The sequence below is a fragment of the Bombyx mori genome, chromosome 17 (assembly GCF_030269925.1).
Source record: "Bombyx mori chromosome 17, ASM3026992v2".
Taxonomy (NCBI): domain Eukaryota; kingdom Metazoa; phylum Arthropoda; class Insecta; order Lepidoptera; family Bombycidae; genus Bombyx; species Bombyx mori.
This window is the reverse complement of record NC_085123.1, coordinates 5668971-5690046: the sequence shown is the minus strand read 5'-3', so window position 1 is coordinate 5690046 and position 21076 is coordinate 5668971. Positions and strand designations below refer to the sequence as shown.

Sequence of the window (21076 nt, the reverse complement as noted above, 5' to 3'; positions counted from 1 at the left end):
CTTTTTTTCTTTTACGGTGTACAGAGTATAATCAAATTGTATTTACAAAAATTGTAATGCGAATGTTTTATTAGTTTCATTGATGACACAGGTAACATTGAAATGGATGGAATAAATGGATTACCCAGTTAAATTTCGTATACCAAATCATATAAAAATAAAAATGGGTTTCTGTCTAAATCGTACATCGAACAAATTATCGAAGGAAAGAGAAGTCGAGGAAGATTGCCAACCCGGTGGACGGACATTATCAAGGAGGCCACAAACACCAGCGTCCCGGGCGCCATTAAGCAGGCCGAATGCAGGCAACATTGGAGGAAGCTGGTGCAAAAACTGGACCAAGGTGGTCACGACCCTCAGTAATGAGGAAACGACAAAGAAGAAGAAATTCCAATGTCAGTGTTGTTCTGGCGATTCACGTTATCAAATAAATATCTAACCTAGGGATTACACGTGGTATGTGGTACTTGACGATCTATTGCTTGGAGCCAGCCGCGGGCCCAAGGAATAACATTTGAATACCCTAAATTAACTGTGCTAGTCGAACTAGCAGTATTTTGCGAAGATTTATAGACAATAAATAATATTCTCATAACTTACTGGCTCTAGATTACAATTACTTTACAACAGTATATTACTCAGAAATAAAAAAGTGCCAAGAAAATTTATAGTATCGTAAAGTAATAATAAAAAGTAGCTTAAGCACATAGAATCTCGTGCGACTGATCCTCGTCCTGACAAAGAAAAACCTCTCCTAATTAATAGCGCAGCTTCTGGATTCATTAGCTGGGATCTAGAGATTTAGTGCCAGTCTGAACTTCAGTACATATTCTGTTTTATTGTCTTTTTCCCGGACTATTTTTAGTAGTATTCCGATGCTCGATACATTTTTCCGCACATAATTAACGCTAACAACACAAAAAATAGACAAATATTATATTGGTCAATTATTGTCACTTATGCGTGCGGATCCGGCTAAGAATAGTTTCGCCCCCTTATCTTCCCAGGTGTGTCATAAAAGGTGACGGAGATTTAAGCGCAAAAATCTAGCGCCTTACCCGACTGGTAGCGGGTAATCTACCAACAAAAGCATTTCCAACGACAGTTGACGTTAAGGCAGGCATCACAGCGATGAATAAGAGACCATAAAATATGATGAAAGCGATAGTACCTACTGGGGCGTACCACGCAGACGTCGCGCACGTGCAGCACCCAGTATCTGTGGGAAACGGGCTAGGGTTGTCGCATCAGGGACGGGTACGACGTAAGAAGAGAGTTCGTGAAGTAAGAATGAGGTATGCTAGTTGGAATGTAGGGACGATGACTGGAAGGGCAAGAGAAAAAGTGGATGTAAGTAAGAAACGAAGGATAATAATGGAATGTTTGCAAGACATAAAATGGAAACGTTCGCCGCAAATGTTCGCCGACGACATTGTTAATACTCTCTACAAGCCTCGTTTGAAGAAGGACATGTCTTAGCGCTCGGGAAACACCGTGGAGGGGAGCTCATTTCATAGCCGGATGGTACGTGGCAAAAAAGATCTCTGGAAACGCACTGTGGATGACCGCAGTGGCTCCAGGTAGTATAGATGAACTCCACTCCGGTGGCGGGCGGTGCGATGGTAAAAGCGAGATGCCGGTATCATCTCGAACAATTCCTCAGAGCAGTTTTTTTGATTTGACGCCAATCGTCTTATATGGTGTCCCTGCCAGTCTGCACTTCGGCTCTATACTCCAGAACGATGGCAACATAGACAGTGACGTAGCGAGCCGAATAAACCTGGTTGCGTGAAATGGCGACAGGTTTATGCAACATTTTGCGATCGTAGAATGCCCCTTAAGCTCAAGGGGAAAATTTACAAAACGATCATTATACCTGTCGTTCTGTATGGATCTGAATGTTGGGCGACGAAAGTAAAGCATGAAAGAGGAATGCATGTGGCAGAGATGCGAATGTTGAGATGGATTTGTGGAGTGACAAGAATGGACAAGATAAGGAATAAGTATATTAGAGGAAGTGTGAAAGTAGCCCAGGTGATTGACAAATTAAAGAGCGGACGGTTAGCGCGGTATGGACATGTGATGCGTAGAGAAGATGCACGTGACTAGGAGGTGTATGGAAATGGTAGTGGACATTATTTATCTAATTTTAACGTAGGTTTAACAACAGGGTTCTCTCAGTATTTTTCTGTTAGGAATATTTAAAATATTTTATAGATATAATAATACAAAAAGCGATGGGCAAACCAAAAAAGAAAGTTATATTTTGATGTGCTTTACCTACTTACAAAACTGCATCTTGTTCATACGGTATGGTTACGAGGGTTATAAAGCAGGGCTCTGAAACTGCGATACTTTAAGACAAATATTTTTTGTACGGAAACTAGCGAGATCTTGTAGCAGATGCCCCTAAACTTATATGCTGTTAAAGTTAAGGCATTTCATTTTTTTCTGTGTTTAAATAAACACAGAAAAAAACTTACAAATCTATTTGTTATAGACAAATTGATTAAATTTAACAATTTGTGGTTTCTGAAAGTATACGAAATCCTTCATTAAAAATAAAATGGAAGCGAAGCCATCTAGTGGCCGACGCCCATAAACATAAACTACTTGTACGATTTAGCTAATATGTACTGTAATTATTACCCTCAGAACTGAGGAATACGACGCACGGAGGAGGAGGGACTGTAATTATTGTAATTTGTTTTGTGCATCAATAAATAAATAAAAAACATTTTTGTTGAATTCTTGAGTTGCCTATCTATAACTAATTTATGTGCATTATCTATGGTATAAAGCATCTATTATACAAATGATTGATAGGTTCACTAATAAGAATATTAACCGCGTTTCCTGCTTGTTTTTTTTAAATATAAATTTTAAACTTAATAAATTTTCACCTGAATTATATTAAAAACATACTCACGAGTTCAAAACGTTTGTTGTGTAAACGTAAACAATGGCTTATCAACACAATACTGTGCGTATTCAGTGAGCGGACATTAATACATGGGCCGTCCACTCGAGATTTATAGCCCAGGGATAAAGCGAGGTTATTTTTTAACAAAATAACTAAACGGCTTTGGCCGGATAAAAAAAAAAGAAATATGAGGTTCATTTGTGTAGATTAATAATTGAGCGGGTGTCGTTTAAAGGTAATGGGCTGGTTTCGAATATTTGGATCGTTCGTCGCGTGCTTTGCTTGACTGTAATTCATTTTCATTGAGCTTGAAAGTTGAGCATGAATTCGAGAGCACTCGACGAGTAATTGCGTAATATAATTAATTGGTGGACTAATGTTATTGTAATATTTTCATCGGTCACGTTACAATAGCTTTATGTAATATTTATAAAATATTTTGGACATTAAGCACTTCGAAGACTCTTTATTGATGTCTATGCTATCGATTTGAAAAATACTTATAAATAATAAATTGTATGGGATATTTTTATTGCCTTTGTAGGCAGACGAGCGTACGGATCACCTGATGGTAAGTGGTTACCGTCGCCCATAGACTTCAGCAATGCCAGGAGCAGAGCCAAGCCGCTGCCTACTACTTGGAAACGAAGACGAGATAACGTTGATGGCTTGACCGAGTAAAACCTGATGTTACACTGCTTAAGAATTTGCATTCGAAAAATTATTTCTACCTAACGATTTTTAAACAACACGCAATGTACTACAAATTAAAAATAGATTATTTCATATGACAGAGAACTTGGTGCGTCCGCCAGTTTTTGTCGCATTGAACATTGAATATAAATTCAATTGTTCAGATCGCAGCCATTTTAACTCAAACTTTGTTTAAGCCAGTGTTAGTAACAAAACCGTAACCTGACAGAATGTAGACAAAATATCTTATAATAATAATATCTAATCTTTCTTAAAGGCTTACTGGAAGTGAGACTGCATTGAGTTGGTACTTAAAGTTATTATAGTACCTTTATGTACCAATAATAGTATTTACTATAGGTTACCATAGTATTTATTATTGTAACAGATATATCTATGTAAACACGACAGTGCGCTCTCGCTGTTTCGGGGGTTTACGTATCAGCGGGGCTACAAATCGCCTGGTAATTTATGGACCGAAGAGTCCTTTATCGCGGGAAAATATAACGTTCTATTCATTCATTCAATTGAGATGAAAAGGTAAAAGGACGTGCATCGACTAATACTGCCCGAAATAAATATTCAGAATAATATTTAGCTATTATAATGTGCAAAAACATTTTTGTTCTAAAATCACTAAACGATATATGTATAGGACATAAAGGAAAGCCCTTAAAAGTATAACATTTGAAAAAATATATTAAAAAAAGCTACATACTTCAGCTATTTTAATAAAAGTAAATAATGTTTTTTTTGTTGTATTTTTTATTGAATTTCTTTCTTTTTTAGATTAACAAATCAAAAAGCAACAGTTTCGATTAAAAATCGTGAATACGTTTCGCCAAAAATTTTATTGTTTAAAATAAATTATTACAGTAAAATAAATATATACCTATACAAACCCAAAATTCCGTTACAAAACCTTAACTATTAATCTACTTGACAAATTTTAATGCTAACGGCTCATCCAAAAATACATTACACCAACAAAAATTACACATGAAACACAGAACGCGTCTTATTTGTTAGTATTATTATCTTCCTTTGTATTTAGATCCGCCAACCGCCTGTAAAGTGAAGAAATGTTTTAATGCGCTAAATATCTTGGTGTAGCGTTTTGCGGACGAGACAGACGTGTCCGATTTAAATTTCTTGCACTTTATTTTTCCGCCGCCTGAAAAAGTGTGACCGTTAAAAAAAATCAAAAAAAAGCAAATTATTTTATAGTTTAAATTTCTTTTGTTATAAATAAGATATTTACATGTTCTTACCATCTCGTATCGCATTTCTTCGTTGATTCGATCACAGAGATCTGGCGGTATGTCGGATTCGGAAGCGTCTTGTAAAACGTATTTCAATTGTGTAGTTCTGAAATTAAAATGAGCAAAAGAAAAAGTATTAAACTATGAAAAAAGTATTTATTTAGAAATACCATGTTACTAGTAGATAATAATATGTAGTAATACTAGCCTAATCACAACTAATTATTATTGGCTTACGTTTTTTATAGATACAATCAAAATTATCGTTTAATTTCGATAAAAAATATTTTTTACTAGTGGTAGGACCCCTTGAGTCCGCGCGGGTAGATACCACCACCCTGCCTATTTCTGCCGTGAAGCAGTAATGCGTTTCGGCTTGAGGGGCGGGGCAGCCGTTGTAACTATACTGAGACCTTAGAACTTATATCTCAAGGTGGGTGGCGCATTTACATCGTAGATGTCTATGGGCTCCAGTAACCACTGAACACCAGGTGGGCTGTAAGCTCTTCCAGCCATCTAAGCAATAAAAAAAAATATTACATTCTAAATTTGACTAACTAAAAAAAACATCACAACATTTCATTCAATTTTGTTAAAAGTTAAAGATAAGTCGGTGCTAACTGAATGTAGATAAGCATGTAAGCGCTTGTGGCTTTCCTGGCCATGTGAGGGGCGTCTTCCTTCCCGCCGTAGTTGTATTCGATGGCTTCCTGCTTAGTGCAACGAGACACCACGTCGTCGTCGAACTTACACCACTGCATTACAACGAGTATGCGTTTTAACTACTTGAAGTTTTTTAGACTGGTGCACATCATTATAATGTGATCGGGTTTTAAGTTTATTATTTAATTATTCCCTTAAAATGAAAGTCGTTCGTGAACACGTGCCAAGTTCGTATTTTATTATAAAATTTGATTTGCGAGATTTAAGCACTTGCACGATTACATCGCTTGACACGTGTACAAAAGCAACAAATTCAACTGGAATATACATCATTTCACAAAAAAAACAATTTTTTAAACTTTCAATGGCCAGATAATATATGCGACCCTTTTTCAATATACTCGCAGAAAATTAATTAATAAAAAAATAAAAAAATGTGGCCAATTACAAAAAAAAACCGTTTCACCTTAATATCTGTATCCGTGATAACCAAACAAGCATGACATGTTTATTTTCGCATTTAGAGCATTAGTATAGTTGAATTTTCCAATATTTATTAATGTATGCATGGGTTAGATATACATTGGATTAAGATATTTATTTGCTAACCAACATTTGGTAGGCAGCGGCCTGGCATTGCTGACGTCAGTGAGCGACGGTAACCACTCACCATCAGGTGGGCCGTAAGCTCGTTTGCCTACACGGGCAATAAAATAATTTTGAGATTTAAGTTTCAAAGTGATTAAAATTTGAGGATTGAACGTAGGTAATTCTAAAGTAATCTATATATTAATACGTGAAGAAAAACTTTGTACCGCTTTTTACGAAAATTGCACGGACCGAGGAGTATGAAATTTCCCACACTTATAGAGAATATAGAGAAGGAGTGCAGAATGCAATTTTTTTAAATTATACTTTAATAATACATAATCAATAAATAAAATATTACACACACTACCATGATTTGACGCACACACATATATGTATATACTCTGTGTTTATTGTCAAACTTTTGTTATTGCTTAAAGTCTGTGGTCAAATTGAGAATAGATTTAATATTGCTTGTCCTTATTAATATTTGTCTATAGTGTCGCAATCTGTGATTATAGAAGTATAATAAATAGTCTTTGACAATAGAACCATCATAATGTTCAAACTTATAATTTCAATTAATTATAGTCGAACATCGACTACTGCGGGACCACTAGTTAATAGGAAAACGAATACAATTCAAAACAAAATTAAAAAATTAAAATATCTTGACTCTTCTCGAGCGAAAATTTTCAAATACGCAAACTCTATTTCGGAAGTTAACTGACCTTTCCGTCGCCCTTAGGGTTGATAAAGACGACGTAGTGTCCTCCGTGGTTGTCGCCCGAGTGAACGAGCACAGCGTGAAGCGTGTAATGCGAGGGAGTGGACGGTACCTCTTGTAAATACGGATCCAAGTTTATCTCTTCGTAGAATTCGAACCTATGTTTTGAATTACGGATTTTGATAATATCCACAGAATATTCTAGAATATTAATTTTGGAACGAAGTTCCTTAAGGGACGACGCGGAGGGGGTAAGATTTTTATTATTTTTGCATAGTCTTAGTATCATGTCTATACAGTGTCTAATGTATAGTCTACGTGATGACGGTTATTATTATTATTCATGTAAATTATTGTTTCTTTGTATATTATTATTATATATTTTTTATAAATCATTATGAATAAAATACAGTTGATAACTTTGTAAAATAGTTGTTTATTTATTTTTATCAATAAAAAATCATAATACAAAATGTATACCCGAATAATTATTTTCTTTATACCTCGAATAGAACTTAAAATTAATATTTTTATAATAAGGAACTTCGTTCCTATCCGGTGTCCCACGATACCACACATCTTTTTTTTTCACAGGACTTTGGACGCAAATAAAAGATGACGAAAATATCAGAAAATACGATTCTAGTCTAGTGTAAAATTGTGTTAAATCAATAAATAGAAATTCCATATAATCCAAAATAGAAAAAAAATAACGGAGATTCAAAGGCATTGCCTAAGGTTTTGACAATATTATGAAATTATAGTTTTTCGAATTTGTGTATAGGGAAGTGAATAGTGCTTTAATATTTAGTAGCTTTTTTATATTTTTTAACATAATCTCTTAATGTCTCATAATGTCTTAAACATAATATACTGCTTTTACGGTTTAATTTAATTTCACTATCGTCCGTGAACACATAAACTAAAGTAAGTAGTCGAAACGTCCGAATTATAATGACGAAAAAAAAAATGCGAGAGTAAAAACCGTAAAAGTAGTTTTAATCATGTACAAGATTCACGAAAATAAAAAATTTAAAGTACTATGCAATATTAAAACACTATTACAACTACCGTGTTCGAAACAGTATCTAACCTCGAAAACGGCTATACCTACCATCATTTTTAATTACAACAAAACGGCCAATCATCTTAATGGCGCTGCTGTAAAATTCCATTAGATAATTACTTATAACCTATAAGTTAGAAAACACAGAACCTTTTAAGAGAATTTTCGAGAATTTCTTGGTAGATATCCACTTACCGATCATTAAATTTAACTGAAGCATCTCGTTGCGGGTCGTATTGGAACCTCAATAGGTGCAAGTGCAGCACGGGCGGGAACACATCGAATCTCACGCCTTTCTCGGCTTCCTGTAGGCCGTGCTCTCCGGCGTCGTATTTGTTGTCGCCGTCGAGTAGCTCCGTGCTGATATAGTCTTTAAACGACTCGTAGACTGTACAAACAAAAAAAAAGATTATTCGTAAATATTTAAAAATAAAAATATAAAGTACTTATATAAAATATAGGATATTTTCGTGGCTTAAAAGATAAGACGCTCGATACTCGTATCGAACGATGCGACTGATCCTGCAGTTTTTTTAACCATTTGTTTTTTATAAAATACGTACTTAACTTATATTCACGAACTACTTCCACGGTGAAGGAATAACGTCACGTAATAATAATCCAACTTGAAAAAATTATAATTTGCGTAATTACTGGTGGCAGGATCTCTTGTGAGTCCGCACGGGTAGGTACCACCACCCTGCCTATTTCTGCCGTGAAGCAGTAATGCGTTTCGGTTTGAAGGGTGGGGCAGCAGTTGTAACTATACCTTAGAACTTATATCTCAAGGTGGGTGGCGCATTTACGTTGTAGATGTCTATGGGCTCCAGTAACCACTTAACACCAGGTGGGCTGTGAGCTCGTCCACCCATCTAAGTAATAAAAAAATATAAAAAAATTGGAAATCGTCGTGGCTTAAAAGATAAGGCGTTCGATACTGGTATCGAAACAATGCGACCGATCCCGTAGTTTTTTTAACCAATTTTTTAAAGTATAGTGTATATCTATATTCACGAATGACTTCCACGGTGAAGGAATAACATAATGTAATAATAATCCCACTCGTAAAAAATGTTATTTGCCTAATTATTAGTGGTAGCCCGTCTTGTGTGCCCGCACCGCCTTTCTGCTTAATTCAGCGGCGAAGCAGTATTGCATTCTAGTTTGAAGTGTAGGGCGGGCGTTGTACTAAAGAAATGAGATTTAGACGTTATGTCTCAAGGTGGGTGGAGGCATTTATGTTAACATTTTTGAACGAACCACTTAACACCAGGTAGGCTGTGAGCTCGTCCATCCATCTAAGCAAAAAAAAAACATATTTAAGAATATAATGCGCGTGCAACTTGGTGCACGTGAAAGAAGTGAAACTTCTTTTGCGGTATGTAGAATTACGGTTTTCTTCATTTTTCCGATTTCATAGAACCACACTAAGCGCAGACGGAAAATAGGGAATGCTGTGTATAAGAGAAGCGACTTTTGTCCTTTACCTCTCTCCACGGTCCAGTGGTTCGCGAGACTGTGTCTATTTTTTCACTCCCGCTCGTCCTAAATTGTATCTTCTCCCTCTAGCCATAACGAAACTGTCGCGAGTTAAATTTTACTCTCAAGACGCCTAAAGAAGTTTCACTTCAAAAAGGGCCGCAAATACTTTGTTTTAATGCAGAAGAGAAAACCAAGAATTCGAAAACCTCCTCAAAGTTTCCTCAAGTAAACCAAATACAAAGTTTAAATCGAGCTGCGGAACAATTTAATTAACCAACTATTATTATTTCCCTTGACACTGAGCTGGATGTCGTAGAAAGTTTCCACCCGAGTGCTCGTGCAGTTAACATTCTTGCACTTGATAAAAGAGGTCATTTTTCCTTCAAACAATTTTGGCACGGTTCCCTCCACGAGCGTCCCTTTCATTTTGTTCTCCAGTTTGTCTAGGAGCACCTGGAATTAACATTGGAACTGAGAACTCGATTGAAGCAACGCGATTAACAAGAATAATCGTTCTGGCGTTCAAGTAGTACAATGAGAATAATAATAATAATTGGGAACAAATCACGCATGGTCATTTCGCCCCCATTTAAGATTCTCAATGTTATGGGTATTAGAGACTGACAAACATACTTATATACATTTAAATATACCTAGTCAGGTCATAAATTCTGTCACATGTTTAATGTAGAATAATTGAAACAAGTTTATTCATTATGTAACCATTCATATACCAAAATGAACTTAACAAAACATAGATTATTATGACACTAAAGTTTATTCAAAATGACCTCCGTGATTTTGAATACAGGCCTTCAATCTGCGCGGCCAGTCGTCTATCGCAGCACGAACGAGGTCCATGTCAATATCGGCGGCTGCCTTAATCAAGGATGTCTTGAGTGACTCCAAATTGGGATGAGGCTTTGAGCACGCCTTTTCCTCCAAGTGTTGCCATATCTTGTAATCTAACGGATTCAAATCTGGACTGGAGGAGGGCCAGTCTTCGTGCCGGATGAAGTCGATTTCACGCGCCGCCAGCCAGTCTTGTGTGCTCTTCGCTCTATGAGCTGGCGCCGAATCTTGTTGGAGTACCCAGTGCCTGTTATTGAACATGGTTTGAGAAACAGGTTCCACAAGGTTCGTCAGGACTGTATTTTGATACACAACTGCATTCGGTTTTACACCTTTCTCACAAAAATGTACCTCTGTTAAGCCCCAATAAGAAACTCCCAACCAGACCATGAGCGAGGATGGAAAATGACCTCGTTGGACACGCGGAATACGGTTGCTCGCTTCTTCACTACTGTGTGCGTACACCTTATCATTTTGTTTGTTGTAGCTCTCTTCTACGGTAAAAATTTTTTCATCCAAAAAAAGAATTTCCCGATATATTTTTCCCGCGTACCGCTTCAACAAAGCGCGGCATCTCTTCAGTCTCAGGTCCATTAGACGAGCATTCAAACGATGTCCTGTTTTTCTTCGATATACCCGAAGCCCTAAGTCTTCATTTAACACCCTTTTCACCGTGGTCTGCTTAACCCCATCTGAAGGGCCAACAGTTTCTGCTTACGTTTGGGATTTCTTTGAATTCGCGCCTTCACAGCTTTTATCACTGCTGGAGTCCTAACAGACCGAGGGCGACCACTTCTTGACCTGTCATCTACACTAGAGTCTTCATTGTATCGTTTGATGGTAGGATAAACGAATCTTTTGGTTATATTCAAATTTTTCAGTATGTTAAAAATTTGAATTGGCGCGTAACCGCAACGATGCAACGCAATAACTGCAACACGGTCTTCTTTAAGCGTTCACTCACTCCATATTTAAAAATGAGTGAAAATTCTAAAAGTATACATTTTTATTTTCATGAAAAATTCGAAATTCGAATTCAATAAACTTTTTTGTGGCCAGCATTCTAAAAGAAAAGTTTTTACTGTGTGACAATACTTATGACCTGACTAGGTATATCGATAATAAACACCCAGATAAAAACCAAAAAAACTTGCAAAAGCAAACAAACCTGTTCATCACGCAATGTTTGCCCAATGTGGGAATCGAACCCTCGACCCACGAGTCAGGGAACTAACCACTACATCACCGGGTCAGTCGAATAGAAAATGTAGTTTAAAAACTAAAAAACCAGACTTCGATAGTAAAGCGAACTATTAATTAATTTAATTAATTCTATCCTGCTGGTATTTTGCAAGGATATTAGAGCGAAGTTATAATCTTATTATATTATCATCGGTCTTTGATGCATCGGACGTGTTGAAGTTAGCGATGCTTTTCAATGACTTCATTCAAGTATTTTGTTACGTAATATACATTACGTTACGTAATATACGTTACGTATTATATACGTAAGTACATTTTTTTATTTTTTTTTATTGCCCATTGTAAGAAGACGAGCATACGGACCACCTGATGTTGTATGGTTACCGTCGCCCATGGACTTCAGCAATGACAGGGACAGAGCAAGCCGCTGCCTACGGTTGTTTAATATATACATTTTTATACAAACATATACATAGTAAGCTAACAAAATTGTATTAAATTGGTTTGAAGGGTGGGGCAGCCGTTGTAACTATACTTGAGGACCTTAGAACTTATATCTCAAGGTGGGTGGCGCATTTACGTTGTAGATGTCTATGGGCTCCAGTAACCAATGAAGCGAAAATGTTTGCGTTTTAATCAAAACAACTAACTAGCTCACCCTAAGAAATTCTTGCACGTCGTGTTGCATAAAAGAGTCCAAAGTTTCCCAGCCGAAGCTCTTCGTTAATTTCTTGGTAGCGACCGGCTTTTCAGAGAATTGCAAGTCGTAGAACACTCTTTGCAGAGCGAAAGCGACCGACCGAGAACTGTCGTCGCCGACTGTCGGGATCTTGTACACCGCCTTACGTAATACGTTCGTGAAGAAGAGAGTTTGCAAAAGGGAATTCATGTAACATGTTGCTCCTTGATTTTTAAGGCCTGGAAAGGATACGGGAATGAAAAGTGCTGAAACATCTAAGTCACTAAACTCATCTCTAGATGATTCTTCCTTCACTTTTTAAACTATGTAAATAAATATATATTGTTTCCTCAATAATTACAATATTTAATTTTCACTGGTGGTAGGACCTCTTGTGAGTCCGCACGGGTAGATACCACCGCCTTGCCTATTTCTGCCGTGAAGCAGTAATGTGTTTCGGCTTGAAGGGTTGGGCAGCCGTTGTAATTAGACCTTAGAACTTATATCTCAAGGTGGGTGGCGCATTTACGTTGTAGATAACTATGGGCTCCGGTAACCACTGAACACCAGGTGGGCTGTGAGCTCGTCTACCCATATAAGCAATAAATTTTTTTACAATGTTTTGCATTACGTGCTGAATTATTGAAATACAATCAGACTTGATGTTCATTTTAGTTTCAATTCTTTGGATGCATTTTACTGCCCGTATAATTTCGATCGAATTGGGTAGGGTTCGGCTTCATTTGAAGATCACGGTAGGTAGTGATGCATGCGGCTGTGTTCAGGATATTGTTGAAGTCTCTGACCTACAGTGACCAGCCGTTATCCACGGAACCGTATGAGGCTGGTTTCGAGACAAGAAAACTTCATTAAATAGAAGCAAAAATGTGTATCACCTTACCAACGTAGCCAGTGTGCTTTTTAGAATCCCAAGATACTCCGTGGGGTGCTTCAGCTATAACATGAGCCTCCAATGTAATAGAATCATTCTTAACAAAACCGTTATCGGGATTCATCAAGTCATCCCATGCTATAAAATGGGCAAAACCCCAATCGTCTTCTTTGCTGCGGGTAAGAAAAGGAATTGTTAGGAAATCACTTAATAAGTTCTATTTAAGTACATGTGTCTGAAGTCGTCGTGTCCTAAAGGATGAGACGTCCGGTGCGATCTTATCTAGCGATGCAACGGTGTTCGAATCCCGCGGTCGGGTACCAATTTTGCTAATGAAAAATGTACTCAACAAATGTTCACGATTGACTTCCACGGTGAAGGAATAACATCGTGTAATAAAAATCAAAGCCGCAACATAATAATTTGCGTAATTACTGGTGGTAGAACCTTTTGTGAGTCCGCACGGCTAGGTACCACCCCCCTGCCTATTTCTGCCGTGAAGCAGTAATGCGTTTCAGTTTGAAGGGCGGGGCAGCCGTTGTAACTATACTGAGACCTTAGAACTTATATCTCAATGTGGGTGGCGTATTTCACGTTGTAGATGTCTATGGGCTCCAGTAACCACTTAACACCAGGTGGGCTGTGAGCTCGTCCACCCATCTAAGCAATAAAAAAAATGTTTTCACGAATTAAACATACCAATGGTACATGTGATGAATTTTCCTGCATAAGTGCGTACCCTCAGGCTTATAGGATAGGAGTTTTAGTTCGCCCAATCCATAACAAGACCACCCAGGCGAACTGCATTCGCCGTTGCACTGAAGGAATACGCCTAAAGCTTTGTGTGGTTGGTGATCGTTTCTCGTAGTGTTGCGTACGAGAACCAAGATCTTCCAAGGCAGACAGCGCACGTAACACGCCGGGGATAGCACTTGCTCTTTCAACTCGCTGACATTTTGAACTATAAAACGGAAAGTGGCCTCCGAACGGGCCATATCTTCGTCTTGCGGTGTGAAGTCCTGTCAATTTATATATTTAAAGTTTATATTTTTTCATGACATTATAATAACATGTAGTTATTAGGTCGAATATCTACAATTATACATTTTAAAATTGTATCTAAATGGTTCTGGTATTGTAGATATATGTACGAACGAGTAGTTTTCAGATTGGATTTTTAATATTGAAAATATAGCCTAGGCGCTAATAGTCTAAGGCTAACCACACAAAACTACTGTCGATTTAACTAATACAACTCTGTGCTTTTGCTGCCTGATTTGTGATTTTTTTGGTTGATTGTGTTAATAAGCTACATATTAAGCTACATAATTAAGCTACATAATTTAAGTGGTATGTCGACCCATGTCCAGTACCAATAGTGTCCCACTACACTATTGGTACAAACAGAGGAAGCTTCCATGGTCCAATGAATAAGGTTCAGTGTACTGGTATCTAGTTTTTTGGAGGTTCAAATTCTCTGGTTTGACAAAATATTTCTAAGCAAATACGTGCCTAGCAAGTGTCCTTCCACTTTGCAACCCAAATTATCAAATAAAAAAAAAACAAGACTGCTAGGATAACTTCAAGGTTAAAGCCACACTCCGCTTTGAAATATGAGGTCTAAGTTTCTATTGCGTCAGAGTATTGACTACTTAACCTTAAAAACCCGAACACACACGATTTCTGCGCTATAAAATACCGAAAACAGCGATAATAAACAGTGTTGGCTCAGAAGACATCGTACTACCAGTGGGTATTCATATAGGAGCAAGGTACGTAAGGTAGGTAAGGCGTATCGGGTCGTGTGACGTGTCTTGGGGGAGGTCTATGTCCAACAGCGAAATAAAATAGGCTCTTAATGATGAGGTAGGCAAACAAGCTACATTATAATAAGAGCTATGATCATAGCTGGACAGATTTAACAAAAAAATCACTTGTCTATTCCGTTATTATTTATTGAAATTATATTTTTAGATGTGTACCTAATAATAATTTTTTTTATTGCCCTAGAAGGCAGACGAGCATACGGCCCACCTGATGCGAAAGCTAGATATTAAAAAGTCCTAAACCAAAAAAAGGGAACTGTTGATGATAATAAAAACAACTAATGTTAAGGTCATAAAATTTTGTTCGTTACCGTTAAATATTAGAGTTAAAGCGACTTACATGATTAATGGGTAGAGGAGCCGTTGCATTATCGACGCTGCTTGCTTCAATCATCTCAGCAGCGAATCTTATATCTATAACAAAGTTTTGATGTGACTATAATGCTTTTTTATTATTTATAATTTCGAAAGAAGTTGAGCGTTCCGCGCGCCTAGTGGTCAATAATATTACGTGAAAATCAATGCCAATTGAACCGTATAAGAGTTGTCGAATTTTTTATGGGTCTTTTCTGCAGTACATATTTAGAAAACTAAATTGAAAACATATGTTCAAATCAACCCGTTTAATTGTATTTATATTTTTATTTTTATGAATCACTGGTGGTTCGGAGGCCTTTCCAGTTTCACCAGGACAGGTGGGCGAGCATGGGCTAAGGAGGGGTGAGATTTGTTAACAACTACCTAAGGGGACCTAACAACTCAAGAGCAGCTGCTTCATGAGTGAATCTACTACCGGGTCGTAATCGCAGCTGAAGGGAAACCAGAGATATGTATCTTGTACGAGTGCAGGAGATATTAGTACTGTTCGGTTTCAGATTGTAAATTAGAAAGACACAACTCACCTTACTTCAATTTACTGTTCATTATTTATGGTATTAAATTATAAATGAAATATAAAATTGTATTTAATTTTGTGATTTTTTTTGCTAACGATGACAGGCTCTTAAACGTCACTCAATGATTTTTCATTTTTGATCGTTCTAAATTCGAATTAAAATAGTTTTATTTTTATAAATCATAGTTTTTGTGAGTGTTGCATTGACCAATAAAATTGCCGCGCTAAAGGCCAGCGACCCCAATCGCCAGTGCAGTTTTCAAAGTAAGGCAACAAATTTTTGAAATCTAATGGTAAACAGTCGACGTCGCCCAAAATACGTCATTACGTATCCTCCCGATCCATTAACGATGCTTTTAGGTACCACAAGCACTGGTCACCGTCCTCGTCGAACCCGTTGCTTGCGACGAAGGGCTCGACTAGCGAATTAACCCACAGACACAGCCCACTGAGTTTCTCGCCGGATCTTCTCAGTAGGTCGCGTTTCCGATCCGGTGGTAGATTCTGCGAAGCACTGCTCTTGTTGGGGCCAGTATTAGCACCACTCCGGTTTGAGCCCCGTGAGCTCAACTACACGAATACATTGATTCATTGGAAAAGTGACTCTTAATATCTGTTACTATAGAAGGCAATGATAATGACGAAGAGAATAACGTGAGCAACGCTGACCTCATCATTTTCAAAAAACCATGGAACCAACCTATCCGTCATAAATAAATAACAAAAAGGCATAGTTATGGGGCATACTGTGCTACATGATAATTGAATTGATACTGTTCTTGGTACGGGATTCTAGGAATTAATTAAATTCTCCCGACATCTTGTGATGACATTAGAAATGCTATTGGTTTCGAGATTGACAGCAGTTGATATATTTAATTAAAGTTGATAAACACTGTTTCAATTTAGGGCAATAATTTGTTTATTTGCTTCGTTGTAGTAAAACTGTGCTTTTTTTAGTTTCGTTTTTAATGAAATGTGTAATCATGAGACGTTTACCATACCAGAGAAGGAATGAAGTTTTTATTAGATAACGTAGGTAATTAGAAAACCGTATAAAAATATAAAAAATATTAATGGTATTTAGGGATGCATAGTGCCCTTTTTCATGGCTAGTATTTACTTTTATTTTTATTGTTTAAATTGATGGACGAACTCACTGCCCACCTGGTGTGTGTAATGATTGACTACAAATAATAAATAGGCTGTTTGTGTTGTAAGCTTTTGCTAGTTAATCTTTAAAATTCTAGAACAGTACTTGTTTATTGCTTGCTATTGGCGTTTTGGCGGTAAAACTGTGGCGGGTAGCCATCATACGACGCAAGATAATAGACAGATGCCTGAATCTCGCTTACGACATTTTCAAGATAAAGCGCATATATACAAGTTCCGAACAACAACATTTGGACCGTCGGTCTACCGAGCAATATCATCCGCTCGGTGGAAGATCTTCCCTTTGTCGTATACATCCCCAAACTGGTGACCTGCGACGAGATGTGAACACGCAACCTTCTGATTCATCTTCAGCGCATCAAGAACTCCGGCTACCACAATCCCCGCATTCTCGCAGATAAAAGCACGTCATTGACAGTCGTCCCACAGCAAGCCAGCATCGCAGCCTCAACAGGACCATCGCAGCCGACTCACCGCGCTTCCTGGTCCTACGGCACGCAACTTCACTGGCTCATCACGCCGCAACAGTTCATCGCAGCCCACGACCGGATCATCAACGCTTGGGGTCACACATCTCCGGCGTGGCAGCTCTGCACACATGGACTACTGGCGACACGCACGCAGCATTCAAGCTCATTCTCGACTCACCGCAGACTTCGAGCAGCACTGGCGACACGCACGCAGCATTCAAGCTCAGCCTCGACTCACCGCAGGCTTCGAGCAGCACTGGCCCTTGCAAGCTAATCTCAGCACGGACAACGCTAATTAAAAAAAAAAAAAATGACACGACCTTCAGTCTCGGAGGGGAGTGATGTGGCGGGTAGCCATCATACGACGCAAGATAATTGACAGATGCCTGAATCTCGCTTACGACATTTTCAAGATAAAGCGCATATATACAAGTTCCGAACAACAACATTCGGACCGTCGGTCTACCGAGCAATATCACCCGCTCGGTGGAAGATCTTCCCTTTGTCGTATATTCCTACAAAACTATTTCCAACAATACTGGTATTCTTTTTGTCACGTGGAAATGGAAGAATTGCCTTCAAACTGGCAACTGCAAAGTAAGTGCATTCCTACGATTAATGATTCCTACTCTTTATTATTACTTAATCTCGTTTTTGTGTTTTTAAAATAAAAGTTTTAAAATAAAATAAAGGTAATGTAAAGTCTGTGACCGCGAAATGTAATTAGACGATATTTCAATTGCATTTTGATAATTTTTACGACTCTTGAAAACCCAAAACATATACAATGTAATATCAGTAAAAAAGCATTGTAACATTGGTAATACTAATGCTTTTAATAATAATAATAAATGGGTTAATGCTTTAATAAATATAAATATAATATAAATATAAATATTTACTAACAATCACGCCACGTTAACTGGTCCCGTGATAAGTTCGTAAAGAACTTGTGTTACAGGTACCAGATAACGGAAATAAATGTAAGGTTTTTATTATACACATACATATATTTAATATACATCCATAACCCTGGAAAAGACATTTATATTTATCATACAAATATTTTCCCTTGGCGGGATTCGAACCCGCGACCCCCTTGTGTAGTGACCATGTCACTTACCACTACACCAGACGGCCTACTAAGCCGGACTACTAAGCAATTAGCGAATGGAAGTCGCCCGCAGCGCGGATCCAATAGCCATTAGAGCAACGGCGATTAACTCCATTATAGTAAGTGGATACAACCAATACCCTGCAGGTACAGAATCATTGGTGACAAATTACTTATTCCTTAGAATGCTTTTGTTTTGTTCGAAACACGAAATTTTAGGTTAATTTAAGAAGAAAAAAAAGTGTAAGTAAAGCGTTTGAATATGAAATGCTGTTTGTAGTGGTCGCGTTAAATAAGCGTTTAAAATTTAACGACCTCAAATATAGGATTTTCTTCTGTCTTAGACACGTACGCAAACCAGACTAAAACCGATCCCCTCAATACAATAGGTACGATATCAATGACAACGAGAAGATTTAATCAGTAATAAAATCAGGCCATTGTATTTTAGTGTTCGAATTATATATTAAATAAGCATATTATTATTGTTTTTTTTTGTGTTTTTTTTTATTTATTGCTTGGATGGGTGGACGAGCTCACAGCCCACCTGGTGTTAAGTAGCTTCTGAAGCCCATAGACATCCACAACGTAAATGCGCCACCCACCTTGAGATACAAGTTCTAAGGTGTCAAGTATAGTTACAACGGCTGCCCCACCCTTCAAACCGAAACGCATTACTGCTTCACGGTAGAAATAGGTAGGGTGGTGGTACCCACCCGCGCGGACTCACAAGAGGTCCTACCACCAGTAATATATTTGAATTGAATTCAGTTTTTAAAAAAACGCATGAATGACACGCAGCCCAGTGGAGCTTTGCAACCGATATCCACGATTGTCTCACTGCTCACGGCTTGTCTCTTGTCCAGAGTACCGTAGTATTTCTATATATTTATTTCGAAAAGTTGATTGTAATTATTGTCGATTTAAAGTAAGACAATGTTAAGACTTCCAGTATATTTGTATTAAGCGATGCGACTATTCTGCCTATTGCTGTCCCGAAGCAGTTTTGTGTTTACAAACACTTAGTCTCTTTAGAAATATATTGTCGTCCTAAAACATAATAGTTGATGGCAATTAGTTGTTTGGTATGAAAAAATATGTATATTAATACTATAATTAGAATTTGCTCTTGACATATTTCAATCTATCTATGTAATATTGTTCATCTTATTAAGCCAACACTGGCATAACATCATATTCCTGTAAATAATTTTCTAGGGGTCTCAGTATAATACATTAATTGAAATGAAATTAGATATCCATGCTAAGTTGATTTAGGCGTAGCTCTATGATTAATTGAAACAAGATTCGGATGGTATTTAATTACTGACAGAACTAGTAATAGAAATGTGATCTAAGTACAATAAGTGTGCTGCAAGTGGCTGCCATGTCAATCCACAAATGCCACAAAATAATTTTAATTAAACAACTAAGATAAAATAACTGAGATCTATAGATTTCATAAGCTTAATAGCTTAAAAACAAGTTTCATAATAATACAATAGAGAATTATATAATTGCTATTTAGAAGTCTTAACTAAAAAGTCAATAGTTCACTATTTTAAAAACGAAACATTTTGTTGTCTAAAATTGAAAGGCCTTCCTTTGTATACAATCCAATATAAAGTAGGAAAAGCATGTCGATGTTTCGTATAAACAAAAATACAGATGTGTCAAATAATGGAAAAGAGTATTAAAAAAATTATGCGAAAATTTGCAGCGATTTTTGAATATTTTTTTTATTAAAACAGATTATGATCAGTTAGCCAACTGCAATAAATGACCAAGAATGTGAAATGGACAGGATTGAGTTTTTTCGCTCTTAGAACTGAGTTTCGGAAAGTTCAAATTCCAATGACTATTTTAAGAAACGGCCAATTTTATAGCCATTGGATTCGAAAAACGTGTTGCTATAGATAAGTTTGAATTAAAAGGTATTTAGTCTATCAGATATCAAATAATTTAGAACGTTCCTCATGTAAAGATTCTACAAAACAGTTGTCGGAAACGCGTGATTCGAAATCCTTAGATATTTTAGTAATTTTTCAGGAATGCTTTATAGCCTCCGACATAAATAGGCTCCGATAGAACTAATTAAACTATTAATGACTATATTGTTAATTGAAATAAATTAATATCAAATAAATCTGTAGTGAGCACTATATTTATAATATTAGATAGATTGATGATAGCAAGTAATTATGAAAGTGTAAAATTCTTTTTGTACAGCGTTTTAAATGGAATTTCGTATTCCGAGGCAAAGAAATTCGCCTAAATCTCTTTAATAACTAAATATTAAAGCATCCCAAATTTCCAACTCAAAGGAATCGAATACAAAAGATGAGTTCTAGAGATGAGTACCTACCATAAATTAATCTGTTTCTGAAGTGAAGATATAGCTTGAGTCCTTTTAGCTAATGAAGTTCGACTGAATTTGTAATTGGCTCCGTGAAGGCCTTCGACGTTTAATGGCTTGTGACTTTGTCCTCGGATTCTGTTGAAACTAATTTTGGGAGGCGAAACTTGGATCCTTGGGATGTTTCGTTAAGTTGGACTTTCACTTGTTCA

General features: G+C 37.1%; 1 protein-coding gene across 8 annotated transcripts in view; it reads right to left on the bottom strand.

Annotated features, from left to right (window-relative positions):
- Positions 1–4448: 4448 nt before the first annotated feature.
- LOC101739081 (ubiquitin carboxyl-terminal hydrolase 7) overlaps positions 4449–21076 on the bottom strand; it is a 44721-nt gene continuing 28093 nt past the window's right edge. For 2 of the 8 annotated variants that reach the window (XM_038016996.2, XM_062673321.1), the window contains exons 3-12: positions 15197–15270; positions 13730–14049; positions 13040–13203; positions 12118–12377; positions 9683–9857; positions 8118–8310; positions 6861–7014; positions 5500–5633; positions 4878–4984; positions 4449–4790 (exon numbers count right to left, since the gene is read on the bottom strand). In XM_038016996.2, the coding sequence (XP_037872924.1) occupies positions 4651–4790; positions 4878–4984; positions 5500–5633; positions 6861–7014; positions 8118–8310; positions 9683–9857; positions 12118–12377; positions 13040–13203; positions 13730–14049; positions 15197–15250 (1701 nt within the window). In that variant the 5' untranslated portion in view covers positions 15251–15270 and the 3' untranslated portion in view covers positions 4449–4650. Of the gene's footprint in view, positions 4791–4877; positions 4985–5499; positions 5634–6860; positions 7015–8117; positions 8311–9682; positions 9858–12117; positions 12378–13039; positions 13204–13729; positions 14050–15196; positions 15271–15758; positions 15914–21076 lie in introns of those variants that run through there. The other 6 variants (XM_021348929.3, XM_062673323.1, XM_062673322.1 and 3 more) reach the window with 6 other exon arrangements.